General features: G+C 37.1%; 1 protein-coding gene across 1 annotated transcript; it reads left to right on the forward strand.

Annotated features, from left to right (window-relative positions):
- Positions 1 to 485: 485 nt before the first annotated feature.
- On the forward strand, positions 486 to 19522 carry cat (catalase). The gene is made up of 13 exons (XM_030136676.1): positions 486 to 658; positions 2265 to 2436; positions 3537 to 3647; positions 3888 to 4018; positions 5221 to 5325; positions 5449 to 5574; positions 7410 to 7601; positions 8858 to 9010; positions 9317 to 9455; positions 11834 to 11964; positions 14802 to 14909; positions 16706 to 16789; positions 18764 to 19522. The coding sequence occupies exons 1-13, from the start codon at positions 593 to 595 to the stop codon at positions 18818 to 18820; spliced, it is 1575 nt and encodes a 524-aa protein (XP_029992536.1). The 5' UTR covers positions 486 to 592; the 3' UTR covers positions 18821 to 19522.
- The last annotated feature ends 762 nt before the right edge of the window (positions 19523 to 20284 follow it).

The following is a 20284-nucleotide window of genomic DNA, read 5'->3' on the forward strand; positions in this document are numbered from 1 at the left end:
ACATATGCCAGGCTGCAGAAATCAAATAATATGTGATCCACTTTTTAAGCAGTATATTGAAAAATATTTATATTTTTGTTTTTTTGCATTCAAAACAATGGTTTGTTTACATTACAAACACGGCATTTAAAGGGTTAAAAAATGTGACAATTATTGAGTATTTGGTATTTTTATTTACGGCTCAAGTTTATGAAATAGAAAAAAGTGTAAAATAAATAAATAAATAAATAAAAACAAACTGTATGAAAATTTTTTGACATTATTCCACAAGTGTGCCAAAATGGCACACTTGGTGCTTAGTAAGGGCCTTGCTGGACGGGATACCGGAAGGTTAACTGCATCAGAACTTCTGGACATTGACTGTTTGTTGTTGATGAAATCTGTGTTATATAACAACAATAAACAGAGTGAAGTTTTTAGCTCTATTTGCTTAAAAGTAGGTCAACGTCCGTCCCGCAGCCAATCAGAGGACAGGGGCGGAGCTACGTCAGCCAAAGTCCAGGAAGAATATTTCCAGGATTGAGCCCAACTCTTAGCATATTTCTCTGCACCATCCGCGAAATACAGCGTCCGTCCGTTTGCACCTGTCGAAATGGCAGACAACAGGGACAAAGCCACCGACCAGATGAAGATTTGGAAGGAGAGTCGGTCTTCTCAGGTCTGGAAATGGTCTTTTATTCAGGTCTTTTACTGCGCAGTGCTGCGTCAAACAGGAGAAAATGGGTGAAAGGTCTTTTAGGGTCACAGCTAGCTAACAGGAACGACAACAGCAGAACTGTGACGACACATTGGATTATCTTTACTCTCCACAAATGTTACAAAATGCTTCCCACGTAATTAGTATATATATTTCGTTTTTATGTGTTTTAGTGTAATGTTTAGTTTTAATGCAAAAACATGTATTCGTTTTTGCAATGGGCTCACTAGCAAACAGCCTACAACCGTGACAGGCTAAACTAGCAATATTAGCATAACGACCGTTTTTTTAAAGACATTTTAGGATTAAAAAGTAGCATTAAACAGTTAATGCATGGAATGGCGGCAGTGCAGTGGAAATCAGGTCATTGTCCAGAGGTAGGGGCTGATGTGAACTTCAGCCCTGATAGTTGCATAACCTGAGGACAAAAGACCAAATGGCTTTAGCAGTTATGAAGTAACAAACACTTTCTGGCATCCTTTTTTTTTTTTTTTTTTTAATTCAAGCTGAATGAAAATGTAGCCAGGTATCACCAGACGGTGTCTCCTGATAAAATACTAGACAGAAATACATTTAAAGTTTACTTAACATTGTGGAAGGAAATATTGTGTGCATTTGTGATCTCAGTACAAACTCTAAATCAGGAGTGTCAAACTCATTTTAGTTCAGTTCCACATTCAGTTAAATTAGATTTGCAGTGGACCAAACCAGTAAAATAATAACATAATAATATGTAAATAATGTTAACTCCAAACTTTTCTCTATGTTTTAGATGGAAAAAGTAAATTTACATTATGAAAAGGTTTACATCTGCAAACTATCTTTTCAAAAGATGTGAATAACATGAACAAACTGAAAAAAATAAGTGTAATTTTAACAATATTCTGCCTCAGTTTATCATTTACACACGTACATTATAACTTACAGATCACAGTCGATCTACAAAGACACAAAACATTTAGTCACAGGCAGAATATTGTTAAAATTACACTTACTTCTCTTAAGACATTTCAGGTTGTTCATATTTGTTCAGGTTATTCACATGTTTTGTGAAATTATACTTTGTTTTAGTGTAAATACATGAAAATATTTACATTTACAAGGAGAAAAATTTGGAGTTGTCCTTATTTTTATGTTATTATGATTGATAGTATTTTACTGGTCCTGCCCACTTGAGATTGAATTGGTCTGAATGTGGAACCTGAACTAAAAGGATTGTTAATATCTTAGTGTAATTTTTGCATTTCACAAATTCATCCCAAGGGCTGGACTGGACCCTTTGGCGGGCCGGATTTGGCCCCTGGGCCGGATGTTTGACACCTGTGCTCTAAATAAACACGTTTATGTTGAATCAGGCATCTGTCATGTGCTTGTTGCTTGTCTTTCATACTTTGCTGATTAATTCATTGGGAGGAAAATAATTTTCTGCAATATTTTTGGCTGTTATCACTTGTTTTAGCTGTTAAATGAAATGGGGGAAAAATACTGTATTAGTACCTTTCAAAATAAAGATGTCATATTAGTAGGATTTGTAAGATCTCACCTTTGCTCTGGCTTTTGGAAACAGAAGCCAGACATTCTGACCACAGGTGGTGGTCATCCCATTGGAGACAAGTTAAACTTGCAGACTGCAGGACCAAGGGGTCCTCTTCTGGTCCAGGATGTGGTCTTCACAGATGAGATGGCCCATTTTGATAGAGAACGAATCCCAGAGAGAGTGGTGCATGCCAAAGGTGCAGGTGAGTGTCGGACAGTAATTACTCTAGTCTGTCTCTGTCAAGGTTCATATTATCATATTTGTATTTTAAGAGGATGTAGTTGGTTGTTCCACCTCTTTAAAATTGTGGGTATTTAAGTTACTTAATAATGTGTAATTGGAGTTATTGAATGAGTCAAAACAGGCAATAATGTACTGTTGAAGATTTGTCAGTGTTGTGCTTTTTCAGGATCAAGCTACTTTTTGTTTAATGAATGATGACATAATTCTAATCTATACTAAATAGCATATTATAAATATGTGAACCTGGCATGTCTCAGCTGATATAAGTAACAAAAGTAAGACTAGTCATACACTGGTATGACTTTACAATTCCAATCAGCTTACACTGGGTACTGACTTGATTCAGTGTTTGAATAAGTCATTTGCCTCAGTGGTTACAGGAGACTAAGGTCAGTCTGTTATGTGTAAAGCAATGTCTGTAAGATAGATAGATGAATAGATTTCCTCCATGTTAAAAGGTAACAGTGCTTTTGTGATGTTATTAAATACAAATTCAACACTTCTATTATTAATCCAAATTAAAAGCAGTCAAGAGCTTCAGTAAATAGAAGCCATTAATTTATTGTCAGGGCTTTTATTGGATGAAAGCTGCCTTTCTGTGACACACGCCGGCAGTGACTGAAATCAGATGATGACACTTAAGATGACAAACCTAGTACAAGAAAGTGTGGACAATAGCAGCATTATGTTATTCAGTTTGTTACACAAAAGTAGAGGAAGCTTTGTATTGTGTTTAACTGACATGCGCATTATGAAAGGAAGCTGAAGTTTATCCAGACTCGGTTTGTGCAGGGCCTTTATTTGTACACATCAACCCCTGATCATTATCGGAGACTTGTCTTGTAGGTGATGCAGTGTGTAGAGTGACTAAATCAGTGAAAACCATTAATCCTCCACTAGTCCTTTGGTAAAAACTGTCACTGATTGGATCAACCTCTGAATCAGAGCCACTGAACCCATACCCAATCTTGGTATTTGGGTTTGTGCTGGACTACTTTCAGATGCCCGTATCGACATCTTTAACAAAGACATGTCCTACGGTTTTCATCCAAAATGCAGGAGCTTTTGGCTACTTCGAAGTGACTCATGACATCTCTCGTTACTGCAAAGCAAAGCTGTTCGAACATGTTGGCAAGACTACGCCTATTGCGATCCGCTTCTCCACTGTCGGTAAGAACAGCAGTTCATTGTTCATACCATCAGATTTTTTTTTTGTTTGTTTTTTCAGATTTGGTGCTGCTCATATTTAACCCCTTCACTTTCAAGAGTTTCTCCAATTTAGTGCATTGTATCAGATTAAACTTTTCAGGGGCATGAACCTTCAACAAATTACACATAAATGGCCCCTTTGTTAAATGTGAAACTGGCATTAGTGAAATATCATAAATCATTTACTTAATTTTCCCCTAGCTGGGGAGTCTGGATCTGCTGATACCGTGCGAGATCCCCGAGGCTTTGCAGTCAAGTTTTACACTGAGGAGGGCAACTGGGACCTGACGGGGAACAACACACCCATTTTCTTCATCAGGGATGCCATGCTGGTGAGTGTGTAGCTGGTGTGTGTGTTTTCTATTATTAACCTTAATTTAACCAGGAAAAGACTCATTTAAAGTTAAGAGTTTAAAAATCTTTTTTGCAAGACTGTCCTGGTCAAGACAGCAGCAGCAGAAGTTTCATCCATACTAAAAATGGACATAAAATACATAGTAAAACTCAGTTCTAAAAACATCCATCAATAATTTAAAAGCTTCTAAAAGTATACAGAAATGTTCCTTAAATGCATCTCAAAGCAGAACCTGATTCAATCAGTTAGAAGAACATCTACATCTAGAATGATTCTTTTCCCATTCATTTAAAATGACTTTGAATGTAGATGTTTGAGTCTACATGAATATGAATATTCATATAGACATGGGTTTGTAATGTGGAAAAAATATTTGGAAGTTATAATCGTTATAATATTTTTGACATTTTCATTGATTTTGATTGATTTCAATTTTTATGTGTTCTTAAGTAGTTTTGGTTTTATGTTTAAGAATTTACAGACATTTTAAAGTTACTGACAGTGGTTTTTCAGGTATTAGAAGGAAATCTTTGTTTTATAGAAACTGAAAATGGTACACCAAATATTGTATGACACAACCTAGGACTGCATAATTAAGCGAGTTGCAATCATAATCTCAATATTAACCAAAAACTGAAAATTAAAGGTGCAGATTTAGAAGAGGTTTTAGGGTGATGTCACTGCAGAAATGAAAAAAAAAAACATTTTAAATTTAATAAACACACTTAAGGTTACGTTCTTGTATTGTTTTTAAGTTTGACTTTACATTTCTAAAAGAGTAATCGGAATTTTACATGGTAACAAAGTAAGTAGTAGATCGCAATATTTGACTTTTTCACCAATTTGGGGAGCTATAATAGAAACAAAAAAAACATTTTTCTTCTTTTTTTCACCAATAAGGTCAGTGTAGGTCCTGTTTAGTGTCTGAAAAAGTCACTTTTCTTTTCATTTCTGTTATTATTGGATGTTAGATTTAGTCTTAGTTTTTATTACTGTTAAAACTACAGTTGTTAGAGAATTTTAAGGTAAAAAAAAAGAAAGAAAAACTAGCTTCATCTGTCATAAGATGCCACTGAAGCATTTTAAATCAAGTTGATCTAAAAAAAAAAAAAAAAGTACATACATAATGTTAATAAAGTGAATGAGTAAAGTACATTTGATACCCATGTGCTCTTGTAGTTCCCGTCCTTCATCCACACCCAGAAGCGTAATCCCCAAACCCACATGAAGGACCCTGACATGGTGTGGGACTTCATGAGCCTGAGGCCAGAGAGTCTGCATCAGGTAGACGTTTCATCTCAGTACAAAGAGACTCTGAGTATTTGTCTGATGGATTGCTCCAGCAGTCGGAGATGGCAGAATGAAGGTTTTGTGACTTTGTGTTTCATTTTTATTTCCTTTGTGCAGGTGTCCTTCCTGTTCAGCGATCGAGGTTTGCCTGATGGGTATCGTCACATGAACGGCTATGGCTCCCACACTTTCAAACTGGTCAATGCAGCTGGAGAACGAGTCTACTGCAAGTTTCACTACAAGGTTTGTTCAATCCTGGATTAGCCTTCATTTAGCATTTTCCCTCTGACTGTTTCAATGAGGCGTACTATAAATCAGTTATAGTTAGAAATCTGTTCTTTCCTATAAACTAAGATGATGTCAGATCTGTGAGCCAAAACCGACCTACCAAAGAATCCAATCCACCCGTGGGATGAATTTTTGACATGCAAGAATTACACTGAAGATGGTAACAATCAGGGATGTTAAAATCTTTGTAGTTCAGCTTCCACATTCAAACCACTATGATCTAACGTGGATGAGAACAGTAAAATACTATCATAATGTATAAATAATGACAACTACAAAATGTTCTCTTTTGTTTTTGTGTAAAAAGTAAAATTCCATAAAAATGTTAACATTTACAAACTATACTTTCACTCAAAATGTGAGTAATATGAACAAATATGAACAACCTGTAATGTCTTAAGAGAAGTAAGTGTAATTGTAACAATGTTCTGCCTGTTATTAAATATTTTGTGTATTTGTAGATCTACTAGGATCTGTAAGGCGGGGTACACACTTAAAGATAATCGGGCTGGTTTTGTCCCGAATTTCCCTCTTCCCGACCAAGGATGGCAAACCCCAGACTATCTTATGTCTTATAAGATAGTCCTGTGGTCTGAGGTGTGTTAAGAGTGAATTTGTCCCAATAATCGGCTCTGAAACGGGCCGGGGCCAACAATCCTAAATATCAAACTTGTTCAACATTTACGACGAAAAATCTTCGTGTGTGGGGAAAGCGGGCGACTCCTGAGCAGAGTCCTGCACCGGTCCACTTTTCCAAACCCACACCTGCCCATACCCATGGACATTAGACCCACAACCTGACCCAACCCGTGATTAAACCCATTGTCTACACATAACTCACTTTTAAGGGCTTCATTTTTGCCTAAAATGCACGCATCATTAAATCTCTAATATGTGGGTGGATGTAAACAGATGTGTAGCTCACTTCAAAATAAAACTGGATGTGGATCAACCATGGTCAAATTAGATGATCATCATCATTAAATATCCTGCAAATTATTTTCGTCCATGAATTTTTATTTTTCCACTTCCTTGTCTGCTACCCACCAACATTTTGTTTAATTTTACCCGGGCCCGTACCTGCAAAAATACTTTTTTTTTTTTTTTAACTCATCCCCGCATGTTTTTGCAGGTTACCTGACCCTTTTCTTTTGGGGGGGGCGTTACCCAATTCAAGACTCTGCTCCCGAATCATACTATGTTTCTTCTTCGTTTTTGTTTGATCACTGGCTTGGAGGACTACATTCTAGATCGGTGGTGGGACAGAATCGTTATGTGTGTGGTGTGCTGTGTTGAGGTTATCGGAGCACACCACAAACGGTACAATCAAAACTGTTCAATGCCTGATTTTTTTATCTTTATATGGGAGGTCTGTACCAGGTAAAAAATCTCTTCAGATTGAGAAAATCCTTAGGTGTGTACCCCGCCTAAGTTGTAATGCACATGTGTAAATGACAAACCGAGGCGTAATATTGTTAAAATCACACTTATTTTTCTTAAGAAATTTCAGGTTGTTCATGTTATTCAAATTTGTAAGGAATCTTTGTAGATTTAAACTCTTTCATAATGTAATTTTACTTTTTTCACTGTTATTTTATTGGTCCAGTCCACTTGAGGTCATCATTGGGCTGAATGTGGCCCCTGAACTAAAATGAGTTTGACACCCCTGGTCTATGGTCTGTAGAGCCTCAAACGTTTGCAAATGTTCATGAGCAAAGCCAACACCTCACAGGTGTTGTTTTGTGGCTGTTACTGACTTCAGACTTTACTGTTAATGTTTTTTTTTGTAGACTGATCAAGGAATAAAGAATCTGTCCACCGAAGAGGGTGAACGTTTGGCCTCCTCTAACCCAGACTATGCCATCGGAGACCTATTCAACGCCATCGCCAATGGAAACTTCCCATCCTGGACTTTCTACATCCAGGTTATGACTTTTGAGCAGGCGGAGAAGTTCCGCTTCAACCCGTTCGATCTTACCAAGGTACTTCATCCTGACAGCGCATCATACAACAAACAGGGCTATGAGGGTATGGCTGTGAAAAGTCATTACTATGTATTGTAAATGTGTAATGTGCTGTTTTGAAAAACTGACAAGTCTTTTAAGATCCATGCACAAATATCTGTTAGATTTACAGGGAAGTCCATAATTAAATAAAACTTTGAATTATTATTTTTTTCCTCTGTATTTAACCTTTCACAAGGGAGTTATCGCCATTTATTATAATATTATCATCTATATTTTGGATTTTTAAGTGAAAATCAGGTATTTTCCTATATTTAATTTACTGATCATGTAGATGTTCGTAAAAGCTCAGATTAAAGTTGAGGGTTATTTGATCAAAAACAGAAAACTGGGGAAAAAAAGTGACTGTGTCAGTGTATGTTTCTAAACTGAACATAAACCAAGTGTCTCCATCCACTGTTTTTTTTTTTTTTTTTTTTTTTTTAATCAAACTCTGTGGGTTTTACTGGTGAATCAATGTTCTAGAAGATGATGGTGTTTCCACATTCACTACAGAGCCTCTGTCATCTTTTCATGGTCACCAGATTTGACCCATTTGGACGTTCAAACTGCATTTCACACCAATTATTTACATGTATTGATAGGATTAGTAGATCAACAGGGATTAAACAATTTAGATCAGTAAATGTTTTTGGTCACCAGTGGATGTTTGGGTCTTTGCGGGTTAATGTAAATATATCCTTTCTATATATAAGTAATTGCTGGTGTGGACCAAAACTGGGAACCATTAAAGGAATGTTCACACAGGTTGGTCCTCTGACTTTTGCATTCATACTGTTTTTGTTGTGGACTACTACATCCTCATTATCCTGTGCTACATTTTGTTTATAGACACTGGCATGTTTGAAAGTGGTTTATTTTATTTTTTTTTTACCTTCTTTATAATCCATGAATTTTTGGTGATGACTGTTTTTTTTCTTTTTCTAAAAAAAAATACCAGGGTCTAGTTTGATCTGGACAGACACCACCTCTTTTGGTCAGACCACAGACCGGTTGTTTGGTCCGTACCATGGTGCAGGGAGTTTTTTACAAATTTGATTTGAATCAAAATAGAAAGAGTAACACTGAAATCATAAGTGGAATTACACAGCTTCATAACACATGTGTAATTCTATATTTTGTAGGTTTGTGGATAATGTACAGGGTCATCTGTTAGAACATCAGCGGTGACTATGCAGCAGTAACTTACACTATTTTCATTTAATTTTATTAAGGTATGGCCACATAAGGAATATCCCTTGATTCCTGTGGGCAGACTGGTTCTCAACAGAAACCCAGTGAACTACTTTGCAGAGGTGGAGCAGCTGGCCTTTGACCCCAGTAATATGCCACCAGGCATTGAACCGAGCCCTGACAAGATGCTACAGGTAACATCCTGACTGATTTACTCTGGTTTTCAGCAACATTGAACTGAAATGAATGAATAGACATCAAAAAGCAAGTGAGAGAAAACTAAACTAAATGTTATAATATTTTAATGTCTCTACTTGACACATAGTTTTATATGCATGTTTATTTAATCTTGTGTATATATAGTGTCTGTTTTATTTGTTTATTGCTGCTGCCTCATGAGCCAATTGCAGATACAGATAGATGTAAATCTGGAATGACAAAGTCTATGTCCATCTATAAATGTGTTAGAACAACTACAAGAATCATCTTTGCCTCCTTAGGGTCGTCTGTTCGCTTACCCTGATACACATCGACACCGGCTGGGAGCCAACTACCTGCAGATCCCTGTCAACTGCCCCTACAAGGCCCGGGTGACCAACTACCAGCGTGACGGCCCCATGTGCATGTTCGACAACCAAGGTGAACTCATCCACAGCAGCTTCAAACTGTAAAAGGTTATAGTTGTAGAAGTTTCCCCAAGGTGTTTCATAAACACTCAGGTGTTTAATAAAGCAGTGATTGTCAACTGGTGGGTCGCGTCCCAAAAGTGGGTCACAAACCCATTTTCAGTGGGTCACAGGCCTTTGTCTGGGCAAAAAATAATGTTGAGAAACATATCCTGTGCTTTATTATTTGTGGAACACAGCACCGTCCATTCACACTTCCAAACAGTAGGTGGCGGTAATGCACTGTAATACTATTTAACACCAGACATCTCACAGCATAAAACTCAGGTGTCAAACATACGGCCTGCGGGCCAAAACTGGCCCGTGAGATGAATTTGTGAAATGCAAACACTACACTAAATATATGAACTATCAAGGGTTTCAGAATCATTTTACCTCAGGGACCACATACAGACCAACTGGATCTCAAGTGGGTCTTGTTTTTGTTCAGGGTTCGTACGGGTTCTTGAAATCCTTGAAAATGCTTGAATTTCATTGTCGCAAAAGTGCTTGAATTTTAGTTAAAGTGCTTGTAATTCTAACTCTGATGTGATTTATTTGTTTATTGTTAATATTAACTCTCCCACGGTAGATGTCAAACCAAAACTACTTACAGAGAGGTGATGCATTTTGAAAAATAAAACTTAATGTCGAAAAGGAAAATTAGCCGGTGCTCTCAGGTCGACTCCAGGTACATTTTTATCTTAATCTTTGGCTCGGTTCCAGTTTGTCTGAAGAACACCGAGTGGCTTCCCTTTTTTTGGATAAAACTTTGTATTCTCCTTTAATTTCTAAACTTTTTGCTATTATGAAACATGATTTTACATGTTTATAGCACAATACAATGTACATCATCATGATAAAAAGTGGAAAAAAATCATGACCATATGTATTCCTGTAGATTTGTATTTTTCCCCAGCAATAAGGTGATGTGCTGGAAAAATTTGAAAATCACCTTAAGAGTCCTTGAGAAGTGCTTGAATTTGACCTTGAAAAATGTGTACGAACACTGTGATATAAAAAACTGAAATTACATGATAATCTTTACATTTAAAAACCAAGACATGACGAACCTGAACAAATATGATCAACCTGAAATTTCTTAAGAAAAGTGTAATTGTACCAGTATTCTGCCTGTAACTAAATGTTTTGTGTATTTGTAGATCCACTGTGATCTGTTAGGTGTAATGTACATATAAATAATAAACTGAGGTATAATGTTGTTAAATTTACTTATTTTTCTGAAGAATTTTCAGGTTGTTCATATTCGTTCATGTAATGTTCAAGTACAGTTTGTAGTGTAAACATTTTCATATTGGAATTTTACTTTTTTCACTCTAAAACAGAAACAAAACATCGGAGTTGACATTATTGATAGGTTCTTATCTTATTATGTATAGTATTTTACTGGTCTGGCCCACTTGAGATCATATTAGGCTGTATGTAGCCCTTGAACTAACATGAGTTTGACATCCCTGGCATAAAGGAAGACCCAAAAGTATCTGTTCATATCATGGCAAAACTCAGGTATGACAACAACTGCATCAGATATGGTTTTACCTACACTGTGGACAAAAACCTCAGTTTGTTTAATGCTTGAATAAGTGACTCAATGCACTTTTTAGTTTTGGTTCAAATGTACCTAATGCAGGGGTTGGACAAAATAATGGAAACACCTTCACCTCAAGATGATAACGCCCCAATCCATACAGCTAGAATTGTTAAAGAATGGCATGAGGAACATTCTAATGAAGTTGAGCATCTCGTATGGCCGGCACAGTCCCCAGACCTCAACATTATTGAGCATTTATGGTCAGTTTTAGAGATTCAAGTAAGACGTCGATTTCCACCGCCATCGTCTCTAAAAGAGTTGGAGGGTATTCTAACTGACGAATGGCTTAAAATTCCTTTGGAAACAATTCACAAGTTGTATGAATCAATACCTCGGAGAATTGAGGCTGTAATTGCCGCAAAAGGCGGACCTACAACATATTAAATTATATTTTGTTGATTTTTAATGTGTTTCCATTATTTTGTCCAACCCCTGTATAGTGGATAAGGGAATATTTCCCTCTTTAGCATCACCCCCTGCTGGTCAGTTTGGTTTATTGTTGAACTTGTCTTCTGTGTTTTCATACTGTGATATTCTGTATTATCTCAGATTCAAAACACACCATCTTTTCATTAAATACATTTGAGAAGTTTAACTTTTATCAGTTTGGGTCGCAGCTTGTCACTGAGGGGTGATAGTGGGTCCTGAAGCCAGACCATTTGAGAACTACTGCTCTAAAGTCCAGTTGTGACTTAATTCCTTGCCTTGTCTCAGATGTGTTTGACCCATTTGTCCTCTAGGTGGAGCTCCAAACTACTACCCCAACAGCTTTAGCGCCCCAGACACCCAGCCTCGGTTTGTTGAGTCCAGGTTCCAGGTGTCTCCTGATGTGGCACGTTACAACAGCGAAGATGAAGATAATGTCACCCAGGTAACAAAAACATCACATTCGCATATATTCCTGTGTATTTCATACATTCACACACATTCCTGTTTGTGTAATAGTTGCTGGTTTCGTCACTGACGATTCACTGAATCCTAAAAATGAATCTCTAACATCCTGTTGTCCTTTAGTAGGTTAAATACATATATTCCATCAAGTCTGTTTTATTTCGTTGTGGGATAAATAGGTTCTAAATATTGTGCTTTAAGAAGAAAAGCCACCGTCCAAAGGTGTCTCAGATCTACAGAGTAGGGATGATACGATACCACTAAAAGTACACAATTTTCGATACCAAATCGATACCACGGGAAAAAAAAAATCAGATGAACCATAAACTTAAACAAGAAATACTTTAAGTGTTTGCACATAAATTAATTTTGCTATTGCCTTTAACCCTCTCATCTGTCTCTGCACTGTCACTCACTGTTTACTGCTTTGAATACACAGACGTGATTGGCTGAGTGGTGTCACATGGGATGGCTCTACATGCATGTAATTGGTCTGTAAATTTACTCATCTACTCTACTGTAAGCTACGCTGGTAAAAATAGAAGCGCTCCACCACCGGCTGTAGGTCCGGGTCCAAGTGGGATGGCTTCTGGATCTGGACCAGGACCCAGACTGCGGTCCGCCTTTTAGTGACCACTGGCATAGTTTCTTGTTGTCAACATTTTGTTTCAGCGGTGGCTGGAAGGGGCCAGGCTGTAAAAACTGTGTCGGGCCATCGGACCAGTGCCAATGTCAAGCCTTGATGATATCGCATGTCAGATGTTTAATACTGAATCACGGAACTCGCCTTAAATTCTTTAAACCGATCTAGGTGCCTGTCTTGAAGGTGCTTTGCTAGGTTTGTGGTATTCCCCTAGTTTGTTTGAATTCCGCGGTGGCGGTGTTTACACAGTGGCTCATGCGTGTCCATAACCACGTCATGGTCGTCTACCTGAAATACTTCCACACTAGTGTTGTTTTTGACAGCCTGTTTTAATTTTAGTTTTAGTCTAATCTTTGTGCCAGACTTTCATTTCAGTCTTTATCAGTTTTAGTCACGTTCATAGTTTTTTCGTTTAGTCAAGTTTTAATTGACTAAAACTCTGAGAATTTTAGCCGTATTTTTGTCAGAATAATACGTGACTGGTTTCGTCTAGTTTTAGTCGATGAAAACTGATGACATTTTAGTCAATGAAAATTACATTTTAGTCTCTTTTTATTCATGCAGTTCTATTTAATCTGGTCGATATAGTCTTGACAAAAGCAACATTTTCTTTTAGTTAAACCCATTTTAGTTCAAACAAGGTCATCTTATCATTCTTATGGACTCAGAAATATATTAAATGCTGTCAATTACCATATCTGTATGAATATTCATGAGGGCCAGTCTAGTGAGTCTTCTGTTGGTCACTGTAACTGCACAAATAGCCAACGTCTTGAGAAGCCTGGGGGTTGTGTCTGTGTGTGTTGCTGTACCTGTTGCATGTGTACTGTCGGCACTAACAAAGTGTTTCATTTCTAAGCAAAAAATATTTTTCAGTATGTATGCCAGCTGTCTGCCCCAACTTCTCTTTTTCTGGAAAGTGGTGCCATTGTTTGGTTGATCATTCTGCCGATAGGTTTTGTAGTAAACTCAAGTCATCACTTCTCCACTTTCGTAATTTACCAATTGTCAAATATCATATCTTTGTATTGTATTCACTTTGTATTGTGGTGTTGCAGTCCGCTGCATTAGGTGGGAGACGGGAGCATATCTCCAATGAGATCAACTACAGACATTATTCTTGAATGAGCTAATCTGTAGTGTTGTACAGTTTACAGATCTGTAGTGTACTGAATGACCAAAACGGTGTTTGGAGAGTATTTGTTCTCTGAAAACTCCAGCACTCTTTGGTCTGAATGAATCTAGTCTTAACTTTAGCCCATAAAGACACTGTGCTGCTTTTATGGTAGTTCCCAAATTAATTTTTCTCTGTATTTAACCTTTCTCAAGTGATTTATCACCATTTATTATAATATTAGCCACTGTGTTTTGCATTTTTCAGTGAAAATCGTGTAGTTTTCTATTTTTAATTTACTGATGGTATAGATGTTAATTAAAGCTCAGATTAAAGTTGAAAGTTATTACATCCGAAAGAAAGAAAACAAAAACAACAAAAAAATAACTTTTTTGGCCAAGATATCATTAACTGAATATAAACCAAGTGTGTCCATCCACTGTCATTTATTTAACTCCAGGGGTTTTACTGGTGAATCAATGTTGTAGAAGATGACTGTTTCCATGTTCGCTACGGAGCCTCTGAATGTCCAAATGGGTCATATCTGATGACCATTTACACCAATTATTTCCATGTATTGATAGGATTAGTGGATCAACAGGTATTAAACATTTTAGTTCAGCAGATAAATCTGTTCGATGGTGGATGTTTGGGTCTTTATAAGTTAAGGTGAAAGTTTAGAAAGCATAATCACATTATACAAACCTTAATCATGGAATTCTTAAACTTTTTTTTCTTGAATTTCATCACTACGAGCAACTCTTTATGAGGAACCTTTATGAATGCCAGTCCACTTGAGGAAGAGACCAAAACACATTAAAAAGAGACTGGTGGGCATGGATTTGTTGGATGGTCACAACTCCAGACACACTCATCCAGTTCTGCTGGATGTGAAAATGACCAGTTTTCTCACCATAGAATGTATATTGTTGATAATAAACTTCAGTCTGTTATTAGCTCACAGATAACATGGTGACTTTTAAACTGCAGTTGTTCATTGAATTTCACTTAATGTTGTTTTGATTCAACCCAGTTCCAACTAAACAGTATTTTCTGTCAGGTGCGTGCGTTCTACACTCAGGTGTTGAATGAAGAGGAGCGGCAGAGGCTTTGTCAGAACATGGCAGGAGCTCTGAAGGGAGCCCAGCTCTTCATCCAGAAACGGATGGTAAGGTCACATTACCTCCAACGTATCCAACTGTCTTTTCATGTTTTTATAAACCTCAAAAGTTTCTTTTGTTTAAATGATTTTATTTTGTAAAGGTTCTTGCTTCACCAAGTATCTGTGGTCAAACTGCTGCAGATTTCAGAATTACATGGCATGTGTTAGTGTTTCCACTTGACCAAACCACAGGAGGTGGTTGGTGGAACTTGTGAGTCTCAACAGGAAATCTAAGATCTGAGATGATAAAACAGACACAGGGTGCTTATGCAGGTCTTGAAAGTCTCAAAAAGTATGCAGGTTTGAAACGCTGTTTTCCAGACCTTGAAAAGTCTGGAATTTTGTGTGAAAGTCTTAATGAAGTATGGAAAAAGGTTTCTGTCAGTTGAGTATGCACAAAGGCACATAATCTTGTAAAATAAGAAATACATGACGAAAACATATAAAAAACCTTATATGATTTCATTAACTGGAATGATTCTAGTGAAACTTGTTTGTGTGATATTCATGCACTTTTGTGATTTTCATATGTTTTGAAAACATTTCTGTCAGTAAAACATAATTTACCATGAATTATGCATTCATACATTTCTTAAAATCCATTTTTCTACTGCACACAACAGGTACAATCTCAACCACAAAAGTTGGCACACAAGTATAAAAGCACATAAAGTCAAGGTCTAGCTAGGGCAGGGGTCTTAAACTACTTACCTGGGGGCCACTGGAGGTAGAGTCTGGGTCAGGCTGGGCTGCATTAAGTATTCCACAAAAAAAGGGTTTCTTTACTTCACTTGCACCTAGTAACATGCACTTTTTGATGAACTTGCCTTCTTTGAGTGGCTTTCCGGCCCTCACAATCATCTCACTCACCACTTCATCTACTGCTTCATTCTGCGCTTGCTTTCTTGAATAAATCTTGTTGCCTCAACAGACATTTTTTAAGATTGGTGACCCAGTTCTTTCTCTCATCTCCCTGGTATTTTGTATACTCCTCAGCACGTCTAGTTGAGTAATGACGTCAGACGTTACATTACTTAAACACTGCAACTTTCTCTGTGCATATGAGACATGCAGGGCTGCCCCTGTGCTCGACAAAAAAATATCCCGTCTCCCACTTTTCCTGAAATTGCCTGTGCTCGTTGCCAACCTTCCTCTTCACAGCACGTTTTGAGAGAAACATGACTAGAATTTGGTGATGGCATATATTTTCTGTCCACTTGGTGTCACCGGAATATGTTTCAACTAAGTGACTAACGTTCATACTTCCCCAGGTTCTTCCCAGTTAGCTAGCTTAACAACCGTTGACAACAAATACCTCTGGAAGCTGTCATGAGACTATCTATGGTAGCCCATAAATGATAAAAATAAATAAAATAAAAACGTGGCAAGACTCAGCAAAAAGGTGCATTTGAGAACAATGTGCAGGCCGCACTAACGCTGAACTTCAATGTCAAGTAGGGGGCCACAAAATATCATCCTGCGGGCGTCAACTGGCCCCAGGGCCATGAGTTTGAGACCCCTGGTCTAAGGGAAATAATAGCAGTTTTGAAAAAGTTTGGAAGTTTTATTTGGATAAAGAGCAAGCACCCTGAGGTAAATACAGGCATTCACTGCCATCGGTGAGGGCAGTTTTATTTACTGATGCACAGGTGGCAGTAAAACAGGTTTGAACAGTGGAATATCGAGTCTTTAGCTGAATCAGATTCATTTATATTGTCAGAGTTTAGGTCAAATCTTGTATAATCTGCATGCAGACATGACTTTTCTTGGTATCTGAATATAAATATTCGTTTGTTCTGCAGGTTGAGCAACTGAAGACTGTTCATCCCGACTATGGCAACAAGGTTCAGACCTACCTGAACAAGTACAACGCAGAGCCCAAAAAGGTAAACCCTGTACTTCACTTTACATGGTTAAAGGAAATTAATATTCCACTAGTGCTGCCATGATTTAGTCGACGTAATTGACCATGAAAATTTGTCGATGGCAATTGTTTTAGTCGACGTGTCGTTTTACTATTGACCACCTATTTATTTTTGGTCTCCCTCCCATCTCAAGCATCTTAAGTTTCATTTGCCTGGTCTGCTAAAATGGACACAACAAAGTAACAAACACTTGTTTTTTTAAAAAATTTTTTTATTCGTCATTTAGATTAGTCAACTAGTCGAAATATTAGTTGTTACAAAATTGGTCGTTTGTGGCAGCACTTTTCAGTTTTCTGCTGGTGGCAGAGATTCCACTGTGTGAACTCTGCCTCCCTCTTTCATTCCTTCAAACACCCTCTGGAAGAGGTCAACTTTTCAGTATTCAGTATTTCAGTACTGAAAAAAACCAACAACAAAAAAACATGCTTGACTCAGAACCCAAACATCATCATAAAACCAGTAGTGTGTTGGCATGTCCCATCTGTCTTATGCCTTCTCCCTGATGTGGATATTTATATCCTCGAAAAAGAGTTTCAGGTATATAATGGTTTTACCCCGAACGCCACTGCTGGATCTGCCACCGGATATCCTTTGTGTGAAGGCAATAACTAGGACAGATTTGGTTGGATTTCTTCTCCTTTGATAACCAACATAGTGGACCCCTAGTGGAAGAACCCTATGGATTTCAGCTTCTCTATGAGTATTATAAGTCATTCAAATGGGGGCGCTTTAGGTGAAAATCAGTTTTTTGGACATAAATCAAGTAATAATAGGCCAAATGAGATACAATTTGGTTCATATTGATCGTCTTACAAATGTCCATTTTCTTGCTACCATCCACAGTTTGTATGGGGTCATTTTCATTCACTAGGGGGAGTTTTGTGGGGAAATTTGGTTCTCTGACTATTATTCTGCCACTATCAGGTCAGTGTAGCTCAAATTGAGTTCATATTGACTATCTAACAATTATCTTTCTTCATGCCACTACCTTGAGTTTACATGATGTCGCATTTTGACACCAGGAGGTGGGTTGTGTCTTTTTTTGTTTTATTATATATCAGAGGATTGGGGGGATTTTGAGGATATACCTTTGCTGTCGGCCCCTGACAGCATAAGCCTTGTTTTCTCTACATTTGGGCCTGTCGTGCAGATGTAAACGGTGTTTTTAGGTCATGAAAATGAAACTTTCTTTGTGTAAAAATTCCTTCCAAAGTAAATATTTTCTAGAAATTCCACATTCTGTGTATGCATGTGAACAGGGAAACCAAAGAGATGAAGATAACGAGCCTGTTTACGTGCACACCAATACTCCAATCATTATCTGATTTCTAGAGTTGTCCGATTATTTAAGTGACCATGTAAACAGGATAATATGATGACCTGTTTTATCAGATAACCTGATGACCTGTTTTATCAGATAACAGCAGTAATCTAATTATGAAACATCAGATTAACACACCTGGATTTCTCCCCAATACGCTGATGTCTAACTAAATGTATACAGGCTAATCTAATTTTATTAATTCTTGTACATGTGCGCATGTGTAAACACAATTACAAATGTAGAGAACAGAAGTTTGATTCTACCATCACTATGTATTTACATACTCCCAAAGTAGTAATAATTTCTTGGCACTCAAGGACACTGTACAGTAAAACAGGAGAGTATAAAACAAGCAATAAAACAAAGTAAAAAATAAAAGGCAAATGCAGTAATGGAGTGGTGCATCTGAACCAGGGTTTATTGATTAAAGCATTTCATAAGTGCATGTAAATGCGTTAGATCTGATCATTACAATTATCTGATTACTTCCAGTTATCAGACTTTTATGGTCACACAAACCGGCTCAACGACCTCCCATCCCAATATGCACATCCTGTCCAGGTTAAAGTTGCTGATTCCACCTGTTTTCCCTTCTCTCTTCTATTTCCTAGAACACTGTGCACGTGTACAGCCGTCCAGGAGCCATCCCTGCATCCTCCAAGATGTAATGCCTTACATTTGTACCGGGGGCTGCTCCCTCAGTTCAATGGCCACAAATGCACTTACATAATCACCGACTGCTACTACCAGAGACAAGTTCTCAACTTTCCGATCGCCGTTAGAAACACAGCTGACATACTAATGTTTGAGTATCATGATTGGGGTGAGTTCATTTTTGATTCAGCCAATTTAAAAAAAAAAAAAAAAAAGATAATCAATAATAATCATTTCTTTAGGCCAAATACTTTACTTTTCAACCTTAAAAAAATCAACTGTAGTAATTAAATGTATAAAGTCAAATGAGACACTTATTTAATCTGACTAATGAAATGAAACGAACATTAAATGAACTAACCCCATCTGTTAAGGGCTTTGATAAGCGATTGTTTCTAATAATTCCTCAGGTTGTATGAGTACTACTCTGTTCTTCAGCTAAATTTTGGTGAAAATGAATCAAGAACTGTCCAAAAAATGTCTTTGTCCAGCATTTAGGCAGCTTTTGAATCAGTCACACAGAATCGGTGTAAATGACCATAAACAAAATGAATCAGTGGTTGTATACAGTTAGTGAATGTGTCTATCACACAGATGGTCTATATCCCAATGTAACCAATGTTTTTTTTATTACTGTTTAAATTGTGAACTTTGAGATGAGCTGTGTATTTAGTGCCTGTATCATAATTTCTAATTAAACATTTCAGCTTTTGTGTCCATTCCTTTATTTTACTATTTCAGATTTTGTAATGTTTGTACATTGAGCTGCTGTTACAGAAAACACATCCGTACACTTATCCTTAGTTTCTAGTGTTGAACTGTTCAGTGTGTTCTGGTCTACAGGGTCCACCCTTTACTTCAGGGGTGTCAAACTCATGTTAGTTCAGGGGCCACATTCAGCCTCATATGATCTGAAGTGGGCTGAACCAGTAAAATAACAGTGAAAAAGGATCACTTACATTATGAAAATGTTTACATCTACAAAGTTTTCTTAAAAATCTAAACAACATGAACATTCAGAAATTTCTTAAGAAAAATAAGTATTTTATCAATAATAAGCCTCAGTTTATCATTTCCACATGTACATTACAACTTACAGATCACAGTAGATCTACAAACACAAAACCTTTAGTAACAGGTAGAATATTGTTAAAATTACACTTTTATTAAAACATTTCAGATTGTTCATATTTGTTTAGGTTCACATTTTTTGTAACAGGATAGTTTGTAAAAGTAAACATTTTCATGTAATTTTACTTTTTTACACGAAAATAAAGAGATTTTCAGTTTTCTTTAAAGGTTATTATGTTACTAGCACATTGTCTCATGCCGAACCATAGTAAATGCGTCACTCCAGTTGTTACCTTCATTTCCTGTTATGCAGTGTGGTACTGTGCTTCCAGTCAACTGAGCAACGTGATTGTAAGGCCATTGTATTCCAAAATGACTAATATCTCCCAAAATATTGGTCCTATCAA

Source organism: Sphaeramia orbicularis, chromosome 6, assembly GCF_902148855.1.
Source record: "Sphaeramia orbicularis chromosome 6, fSphaOr1.1, whole genome shotgun sequence".
In the NCBI taxonomy this organism is placed as follows: Eukaryota; Metazoa; Chordata; class Actinopteri; order Kurtiformes; family Apogonidae; genus Sphaeramia; species Sphaeramia orbicularis.